The 10,507-nt window shown below is 49.3% G+C and overlaps 1 protein-coding gene across 1 annotated transcript; it reads left to right on the forward strand.

Moving 5' to 3' along the window:
- Window positions 1–1,197: 1,197 nt before the first annotated feature.
- LOC134488988 (zinc finger protein 773-like) lies at window positions 1,198–6,972 on the forward strand. Its single transcript, XM_063291368.1, has 4 exons — window positions 1,198–1,789; window positions 2,397–2,523; window positions 3,071–3,208; window positions 5,848–6,972. The coding sequence occupies exons 1-4, from the start codon at window positions 1,208–1,210 to the stop codon at window positions 6,909–6,911; spliced, it is 1,911 nt and encodes a 636-aa protein (XP_063147438.1). The 5' UTR covers window positions 1,198–1,207; the 3' UTR covers window positions 6,912–6,972.
- The last annotated feature ends 3,535 nt before the right edge of the window (window positions 6,973–10,507 follow it).

Below are 10,507 nucleotides of genomic sequence, written 5' to 3' on the forward strand. Positions count from 1 at the left end.
AACTGGCAACCAGCGCAGCTCACAAAGCAGAGGAGTTACATCGGCATAACAAGGCATGCCCATCACTGTTTCTACCACTGCATGCTGGACAGCTGAAGCTTCTGGGTGGTCTTCAAGGACAGCCCCATGTAAAGTGTGCTGCAGTACTCAAGCCATGAAATGACCAGAGCATGAGTCACTGCCTGAAGGCCCCTGATCTAGGAAAGGGCACAACTGGTGCACCAGATGAAGCTGGGCAACAGCCTTCCATGAATGATGATTTTCAATCCACGTGGAAAGACATATCCTGTTTTCAATCCACAAAGAATCTCAGGAGAGGCAAAACGAGGAAAGTCTCTTCTTTCTTTTGCCCACGAGAGGGCCCCCGGGTTCTCCTTTGCCAGACCCGAAGAAGCTGCGAGCTTCCCTCTCCGCTGCGAGCGGCGGGCGGGATTCCGGTTCTGTTTTCCGGGTTACGTCGAGGTGCGGTGGTTGCTCCACCGCGTGGCCGTCCTATTTCGATGCAAGCCGGGCTAGCGGGGGAAGAAACCCTCCTTCCCCCTTTTTGCTTTCCCCTAAAGTAAGAATTCTTTTCCTTCTGCAGCAGCCGGATCTTCGGCTAAAAAGGCGTCTGGACACCCGGCTGAAGCCGGGCAGGTGGAAAGCGGGGGGGGGGGGTGTCCCCGTCCGCCCACCAACCTGCCTGCAGTTCCAGCTTTCTCCAGCCGTTCCTAAGCCTCGTGAGGCTCTCCCGCCAGCGGGGCAATTGGCCGGGTTGCGGGCGGGGGGCGCGGGGGGAGAACAGAGGAAGCGGAAGAGGATTGCCGGTCAGTGAGCTCAGAGGCGCGCGCGCGCGCCCACCGCCCGGGGTCCGCCGTTTGAGCCGCGGCGTTGCTGCGTCGCTCTTCTCTCCAACCTGCAAGGCGAGAACTCGGCGAAGGCTATTGCTGAGCGTGGGAAGAAAAGATGTTCTGCTGAGCGGAATCGGTTTCCTTCCCTCTGCAGGGAAAACCTTAGAGGCAGGCCAGCTCCAGGCAGCCGGGTCTTCTGCTTTGCAGGGAACACAGCTTGGTAGCGCTGAAGTCAGAGGCCGGCTGGGGGGCATTTCCCTTTGGCGAGGGGTGGGTAGGCCAAGCAGGAAGAGTGTACCCCTCTCTCTCTCTCTGTCGGCCCACCCCCTCTCTCCCACAGAAAGTGTTTCAGATGGCCTGTGTCCTGCTTTTCTTAGATGCAGTTTTTGTTTCGTTTTGCGAGTTTTGTGTCCAGTATGGCTCATGGCCCAAAAAGTAAGATGCGTTTTCCTTTTTCTCCTAAAACTCATGTCAAGGTGTCCTTAGAGATGGCTTCCCACAGGTTCCTGCTTTCCCAAGTCCAGGCCGAAGAAGCGAATTGCTTGGCCCCAGTTGATCGGCTCGGTGCCTGGTCTAGAAGAAGATGCGCTTGGTCTGCCTCCACAAAAGCTGCAGAGGCCTGTTGCTTTGGAAAAGAGGAACCGGTTGGCACCCGTGGGGCGGTCAGGGTGGACCTGAGTGCCCTGTGGGAAGACGCGGAGGAGTACGAGAGACAGAGGTTTCGTTCCGATGCGCTTCCTTTGGGAGAAACTCCCTGGCAGACTCTGTGCCGGCTGGGAGAGGCAGCCGAGAGATGGCTAAGGCCGCAGGACCGCAGCAAAGGACAGCTTGTGGACGTGGTCATCCTGGAGCAGTTTCTGCACGTGCTTCCTTTGGGGATGCAGGCCTGGGTGAGAGCCAGGAAGCCGAGGAACAGCCAGGAGGCAGCGCAGCTGGCTGAAGCTTACCTGGAGCAACAGGTATCCTTGCTAATAGGAAATAAGAAACGGACTCCCTGATTCCTGCCCAGTGCTAGGAAAGTTCCTGTTCCGCTGGCCGCAAGCAAGAAGGGGTCTTGGGCGGGCTGCCTTCTGATCCACAGGGAAGAAATGGAGTGGGCAGTGGAAAGTGAAGGGCTAAAAAATCCTCTCCCCTGATCACAGTTCCTACCTTTCTAGGAAAGCCTGTTCTTGCTTGGAGAGATACAGATCTAACGTAAGACATATAACATCCAATACCCAAACCATATTATAACATAACCCAAGGGAGTGGTTCACATAATAAGTCACCGGCTGGGTTTCTACAGCTTGCTGAACCGCAAGTCGCTTGAGTTGTTTTCCATCTATGGGTATACCGTTAAACCTCTAGTCTCTGTCCTCCTGCCTTAACGTCAGTTAGGAGAGGCCCTGCTTCAACATTACATTTGGAATTCTACCACCAGGGAGCTTTATATAAATTTGAATAAGGAGTTACCAGTTCAAGATGCAGCAGGCATCTTTATGCTTTTGCCAAACGGCAAGGTTAGCAGTCATCGGAATGGGAGCCAGCTCAATTGCATTGATTTACTCCATTTTCCTCCTCTTCTAGCGCCCCGTGTCTCTCCAGGAAGTGACTGTATATTTCACCCAAGAGGAGTGGGACCTTCTAGATGAGGAAGAAAGGATCTTGTATTACAATGTTATGCAAGAAAATTCTGAGAACGTGGCCTCCTTAGGTAAGGGTCCCGTTCCCGTCAGAGCGTGCAAACCTTTCCGAAGGTGTCAGCCCCACTAGGTAGACCAGACCAGAAGATACCCTCCACAGGAAGACAACAACTATACTTTATTGAGATCGCCTGTAGTAAGACAACAATTGCAAGTCAGATTGTGCTTTGTCTCTCCCCGCCCTCAGTGAATCACGGAGGCCTCTGCCTCGGCCGCTTCCAATATTATCTTGCTTCCCAGGACTTAGGGAACGTTCCAGCCCTCTCTGCTTGTATAACAGTTCTGACATATTTCTCTAAAGGTCATCTCCCTTACTCTCTACAGAAGGGCTTTTGGAGGCAAGCTCTGTTGAAAGGTCTCCGTTACTTTTTCAGTGCCATTGTAACTTCAAATGGTCGCTGAACTGGGCAGTCGTTAAGTGAGGACTACCTGTCCTGGAAATCTGAGCTAGCTAAATAACCAGCCTGGCCCAGGATAAGTCACTTTATTGTGTTAGATAGCTCTACAGAAAACTAACAATCCACTTCCCTTGTATTGTGTTTCTTTCTCATGGTCTAGAGCTCCTGATAGCCAACCTCGACCCATGTCACCAGCCCGAGTGGGAAGAAGAGCAACAGATGGCTGATCTCCAGGCATTCAGAGGAAAGGACCCGAGTGCTGAAGGGGACGTGAACTGTGAGGACATAGCTGTGCTTGGTGAGAAGGTCTTTCCTTCTGTGGCAGAAGAATCTTCCTATTGTATGTCTTATTGGGTTACGCTATAGTTTTTTTTATTCAAACACTTTTGAATCTGCCTCCCAGACCCAAGGCAACTAGTAATAGGCTCTGTTACTTTAGTACATAGGTTTTAGCTCACGTGCATCAACATAGCTATAGCTATTGCCCTGATGATTTCATTACCTCCCTCTACCAGGGAGCTGGGTTGGCTGTGCTAAATAAGTGTTTCAGAGGGCTCACGTTAACCACTCAACTGTTTCAGCACGTAGCCAGGCCCTCAGCAGAATCAGGGGGACGTCCCGTAAGAGCCATTCCAATTCACCAGCTCTCTGACGATGGCTGTTTTAACTGACCCCCTGCGGCAGCAGTAACTCTCAGTCCCAGTGAGTCTAAACCCACCAAGCAATGTAGTCTCTTCGTGCCTGCAGAACCACAGAAAGTTCCACACATTGGGATCACTCACCAAAAATGGGATTGAGTAGGTCTGCTGATCATTGGGGAAAGACCTTAATTGGACAGGCCCATTGAGAGTATGATGGTCAGCACAACCCAGGGGGACTTGGGGGTTGCCCCTAAGTCCTCCTGAGCCAGTTCCAGCATGGTAATACGTTGAATTAAAGCCTGCCAAAAACCTTCTGGCTGGTGGCCACTCAAGGTAGAACTTTAGGTCTTGATGGCTTTTAGACTTATAGGGAAATTCTATTTTCCTGTATTGTTTCCAATATTTCCTCTGGCTTCACTTCTTTCCTTAATTCAGAACTGCCACCCCAACATCCATATGAAAGTTCCCATAACAGCATGATCTTCCAGATGGGAGCTGAGGGAATGATCCAGGAGTCCAAGGAAAGCAGTAATCTGAGGCATTCTTCTCCAGTTGAGGTGTTAGATCAACTCCTTTTTAAACAAACCTGTGAAGGTAGAGGCGGAAAGACTGTTCCAAGAAGGAAGAGGAAAGGTAAGACTGTTGAGACAGGTCCAGCTTCCTTCTCCATTATGAATGAACCCTTCTGGGAACAGAACATTCCAAGGAATGCCAGAACATTCTGTTTTCTTCCTGACCACGCCAATGTGGCCTTCCTGGGGTTGTCCAGCAGTTTTCCAGTGTTCTTCAGAAAGTTCCAGTGCCAGAAGAGTCCACTGTTCTCACTCATTCTCCATCCTTGTTATTACCTCTGTATTCCTCTCACAGGGGAAGTAAGGCGCTTCAGTACTCTTTGGTCTATCAAATGTGTGGTGAGGCAGGTCCCCATGCTTTCAGTTCTCTTGTGAGAAGAGAAAATGAAAAATAGGTGAAGAAAGAATGGTGGTTCAGTTGAGTTACGCAAGCCTTTCAGGCCAAACATTCAAAAAGATATGCTTCAAATGGGATCCACCGAAATATTGTTCCCCTTCTAATATCTGTAATATCTTCTCCCTCTGTCTTGGTATGTTCTCTAATCTGCTGAGCTAAGGAGCAACCAATAATGTCACCAGGATGATCTAGGAGAGGGATGAGTCTGCTGTTCCAGATATTCCTGAAAGGCAGATTGTTGCATCCCTCAGCATGGGCTAGATTGACTGAGATAGCATTCCTCATTATTGGAGAGACTCTTCAGACCCCACTCGAGAACTTGTCCAGTTGTTACCGCCCTTAGAATGAATTCTGATAAATTCGAATATATTAAATAAAGGGCAGTTGGATTGATCAGGAGATTAGAAACTAAGTCCTTAAAAAGGATTGAGGTGAGAAAGTTTAAGCCTTCAGAAGAGAAGATTATGAGGGAGAACATGATAAGACTATCAAAATTCCTGAAAGGAAGTCAGGCAGAAGAACTGTTTCTCTATTAGACAGTCCTTGGGACTGTTACCCCAATGGCCTGCTTGTCAGATACTTGTCCCTCTTCACTAGTTAAAGCCACCTGAGAGGTAATACATGGTTGGGTCCATGCAGTGTTTTGGCCTGCTTGAGGGAAGGGGTGGTGTATGCCATTCTGAAGAAGCCACCTCTGGACTGACGTTTTCTGAATCGTTTTAATCAAATCTCCAACCTCCCATTTTTAGGGAATGTTGCTGGTTGCAGCTGAAGAGGCACTGATCTCACAAGCGGAGGCTGTTCAGGCCTAGATGGGTAGAAATAGCCTTAAGCTCAACCCTAGCAACACTGAGTGGCTGTGGCTCCTTCAACCAACTGTAGTTCTCCCTTAGTCATTACATGTCCTCCCACAATCGAATGGCAGACAAATAGAACTTCCTGAGTTACAGTTTGAAACTATTACTCACCAGCCTTTCCCATTCTTGGCTCCTTAGATATTTTTGGACTGCACCTCCCAATCTTTCATGAAGCCATGGCCACTGGTTGGGAGTGATCTGGAACTCAAGTTAGGAAAGGCTGTTTCACTTCCTTTGTCAGCAGCTCCTGCAGGCCGTGCTTTTTCCTCATGATTGCCCAAAAATATGTCCCGCACCAATGCCACTTGTGCATATGCTGCTGGCAAGGATAATTTTGCATCGGAGATTAACAATAAGTTTCCTATTGAAACTGAGACCCTATGTTTTCCTTTCCCTTGCTTTGCTGGCCTCTTCCTTGTTACTTCTTTTGCCTCTGTCTTCAAAACAGAATATCCTTGTTGTTCTTGCAGAAAGTCTGGATACAAGAAGGAATCCTCATCCAGAAGAGCCTGGAGCAGAGCAGCTTCACGAGCCATTGCGCTGGGATGTGTTCTTTGATCCCAAAAGGTCTGAAGCAGTGGAGATCAAGTCAGTAAGACAGCAGGGGCTATTACCGGAGCTGACGCAAGCTTCTAAGGCTGACAAGAAAATGCCCAGGAGTAGCTCCCAAAGAGGTACTACTCTGTCAAAAAGGAACTATGCCTGTCCTGAGTGCGGGAGAAGCTTTGATCGCCGTTCCAACTTAATTAAGCACCAGAGGATCCACACAGGAGAAAAGCCATATCCATGTATGGAATGCGGGAAATGCTTTGACCAGCAGTCCAATCTGAACGTCCATCTAAGGGTCCATACCGGAGAGAAACCATATGGCTGCCCTGATTGTGGCAAAAGATTTAGTATCAAATCTCATTTACATGGACACTACAGGATCCACACAGGGGAGAAACCATATGAGTGTGAGGACTGTGGGAAGAGCTTCCGTGTGAAATCTTCTCTAAATAAGCACCAGCGAACCCATGCAGGAGATCCCAAGCTGTCCAGACCAACTGAGATCAGAGCAGAAGGTCCCCGGGCAATATTACCAGAGCTGACACGGGTACATGCAGCTCCTGAAACAGAAAATATCATTGAACTTATGATTAGCAAGCCCCCAATAGCAATCAGAGTGTCAAACAGAAATTATGCCTGTCCTGAGTGTGGGAGAAGTTTTGATCGGCCTTCAGATCTTATTAAACACCAGAGGATCCACACAGGGGAAAAGCCATATCCATGTATTGAATGCGGGAAACGTTTTCATCAGCAGTCTAACCTTAATGTCCATTTACGTCTCCATACTGGAGAGAAACCTTTTGGCTGTCCTGATTGTGGCAAAAGATTCAACACCAATTCCCAGCTACATGGACATTACAGGGTCCACACAGGAGAGAGGCCTTATGAATGTGAAGACTGCGGGAAGAGATTCTATGTGAAATCTACTCTAAATAAGCACCGGCGAGTCCACACAGGAGAAAAGCTACATAAATGTCTCTCCTGAGGAAAAACGTTCACCTGCAGCTCTAACCTAATTAAACGCCAGGTCTCTCTCTGGAGGGAAACATTACACGTGCTCTGAATGTGGGGAAAAGCTTTTGCAACAGATCAGATCTTATGAAGCAGGAAAGAATTCACACAGGAGAAGTTCCTTGGCCGTGTTCCTTTTGCCAGAAAGAAGCATCCAAACATCCATACGGAAGAAAGGCCTTATGGGGGCCTCATTTGTGGGGAAATGTTCAGGAATGACTCACAACAGAACAGTTGTATGTATCTGCATGTATATCAGTCACCAGCTGACAACAACAATCCATACAAGCTGTACGCGCTGGAAATGCAACATCACTGAGAGATGTTTCTGTGCAATCTTTATTTAACTATTCTTCAGTGAATTCCCTAGGGAACTCAACTGTTGCAAATGCTTTTATGGGGTCAGAGGGAAGCAGCCCGCATTTGGAACTTAAATTTCGTGCCCTGAGATCATGGAAGCGACCATCCTCTACGGCCCTAAGTCCCCCGCTGCTTAAGGTGCTTCCTTTGTGGTTGGCCTGAAGCAGCTTAGTAAACAATGGTCGTTCCCTGTGAAGGGACTTACGCCACACTGGCTGGCTTCAATTTCCCTAGGAAGTGGAACAAGTGGCATTACCTTCAGGTAGGTAGTTCTGCACCTCAGTATGGCCTGAAATTAAATAATAGTCTCAACTCTTCTCTAAGAAAACCTCAACTGGGACTGTTTTGGGAACCTTTTAAGTTATGTCTGCATTTGGCTTCCCACTCATTTCCCACTGTATTTTGCAGGCCATTTTTATGACGCTTGTCTGGCAATACCATGAGATGCTTCAGACAAAAATGTCCTCAGTCCGGTAGCTATGAGGCAGAAGCAGATAAGACTTGCCTTTAAGACCCGATGGGATTCAAACTGGGATGGATGAAATAAAGCTGATAGATAAGGAATATAGCTTCCACTTCATAGTACTGCTTTCTCCAGAAACATCAGCTGGAAAAGAACGTGCATTTCCTCCTCCTCCCTCCCCCCGTTTTAAGTTCCAGGCCATTTATGCAGCCAGATGACTGCGTGACAGCCTAGTTCGCACCACGTACTTCACTGAGTCGTTGGGGTAGTGTGTTGTATGACCAGAAAAACTGGGTTGATTGACCCCACCAATTAACCCTAAGTTCATTTTTAAGCCAAACAGCCCTGGTTTCTGGCGATAAATTTATGTGTGTGCACAGAGGCACAACTCCTAAGCTGTGTTGTCTAGACAGCCGACTTGGAGGTCACGTCATACCTCTGCCTTCTGTGGCCAAGTCTTGGAGTCGACTTACAGGAAACGGACATTCTAGGCATTCCATCTTTGTGGTGCTGGGGTGGGTGGCCAGGGCACAGAGCTTGAGGCATCATTCCTTTGGCAGTGGCTGCAACAGCGGCACTGGGGCTGAAGTAGAGGCCTAGGGGTGGCGGCAGCCAGCTGAGGCTGCTGCAAGCCCAGGGCCTCTACTTCAACCCCAGCACCCCTGGTGCCACCACTGTTCAAAAAGAGGCAGTCCCTTATCTTACTGAGGCTCAGGGCTGGGAGGGACCAAGCTAGGAATGGCTTGGATCGGGGCGGGGTTTGGTTGACGGTGGCAAAGGGACTGCCGGGATTTCCGTCGTTAAGCAATGTGGTCATGTATCATTGCACTTTACAACTGCATCACTTAGCAACAGATATCCTAGACCCAGTTACCATCCTTAACCAAGGACTACCTGTATAGCTGTAACTTTTGTGCTATGCAGAAGTCTGATTTGTTACCATGTTTGTTTTTTGGACGCCTCGCTAATTGATTAGAGTTTGTTTTGTCTAGGGGATTGTGCTAAACTTTAGAGCTGGCCTATAAAAAAAGAGAGAAAAGAACACATTTCATTTCCAGAAGGAGGAACAGCTGGATTCCCTCCATTCCAGAAGCTCCCTCTGCCGACGCAGGCAATGGTAGAAGGCGAATCTTGGGCTTTAAAGTTACCCCCTTAAACATTAGGGGGCACCGAATCCTGTAGGGCTTTGTAGAGCAGCTAACCAGGCGCTCTGCAGTGTGAACGAAACCTCTTTCCTCACATAATTAACGCAGCCACCTCTGCTGCAGAGGGAATCAAGGCAGTGGTGCTCGCTCTAAAGCTCTTCCAACGCAGTGCACAGATTTAGCCCTGGGATAATAATGCGACAATGGTCAGTGCATCGGTTACCAGTCTGCTGCTCAGTTCAGTTCACCTAGACATTCCTACAGGGCTCAGCCCCGGGTACCTACAGGACTGTCTCTTCTGGCAAGATCTGTGTCTCCTTTTAGGGACAGTGGGGAAAATGTGCCCATCCTGAGACTTTGGGAGGGTTGCGGAATTACTGCAATTTCCCATTTAGGTTGGCCTCAGCACACTCCCACTCAATCCCTGCATCCAGATCAGCACAAGCACACAGGACCTCAGATCAGCTAGCAAATGAACGGCTTGGCATTTGGCAAGCATCAGCACACCCAAACTGTGAACTGGCGAAATAGGACAAAAGGCAGGCGACACCAGGCAAGAATTAATATTCATCAAAAGGCACAAAACTTTCCTGAGCCCCTGGAAACAAGACTGCAAGTAATCAGCATGGGCAGTCCCCAAGGGAGTGGCCTTTGGCTATTCCAGCTTTACATTGTTATGTAAATAATGGCATAACATGGAGATGGAAAGCAGGCTTCCAGGTGATCCCTCCGTTATTCCACACCTGGCAGGAAACAATTTGGGGGATGGAGACAACGTATCCAACAGGGACGCCCTGCCTCCCTGAAATTGAGGGTGCTTCTAATCCAGAGGTGTCTGCAGGTTTGATGCATTCATCAAAATAACCAAAGCAGCATCCTACCATAAGCTCTGCTCTTTTTCAGGTGCACCTGGCTCCCAACAAAGCTGCAGAATGGGACAGGGTGAAGCCTGGGCGGGGACGCTGCATTTCTCATGTGCTTCTGATTGAGACACACACAGCACAGGTGCCTCTATGCCAGTTTTTCTCAAACTTGGCAACTATACCTTGGGTGGACTTCAGCGCCCAGATTTCTGTCCACAGATCTTACAATCCACAGATTCTAAAGTTGCCAGTGTTGAGAAGTGCCGCTCCATGCCAAGCCAATAAAGCTCCCTGCCAACTGAAGGATGACTGATGGAAAGCGGTTTAACTCAGGAGAGGCAAAACGAGGAAAGTCTCTTCTTTCTTTTGCCCACGAGAGGGCCCCCGGGTTCTCCTTTGCCAGACCCGAAGAAGCTGCGAGCTTCCCTCTCCGCTGCGAGCGGCGGGCGGGATTCCGGTTCTGTTTTCCGGGTTGCGTCGAGGTGCGGTGGTTGCTCCACCGCGTGGCCGTCCTATTTCGATGCAAGCCGGGCTAACGGGGGAAGAAACCCTCCTTCCCCCTTTTTGCTTTCCCCTAAAGTAAGAATTCTTTTCCTTCTGCAGCAGCCGGATCTTCGGCTAAAAAGGCGTCTGGACACCCGGCTGAAGCCGGGCAGGTGGAAAGCGGGGGGGGGGGTGTCCCCGTCCGCCCACCAACCTGCCTGCAGTTCCAGCTTTCTCCAGCCGTTCCTAAGCCTCG

The sequence above is a fragment of the Candoia aspera genome, chromosome 2 (assembly GCF_035149785.1).
Source record: "Candoia aspera isolate rCanAsp1 chromosome 2, rCanAsp1.hap2, whole genome shotgun sequence".
NCBI classification, from domain to species: domain Eukaryota; kingdom Metazoa; phylum Chordata; class Lepidosauria; order Squamata; family Boidae; genus Candoia; species Candoia aspera.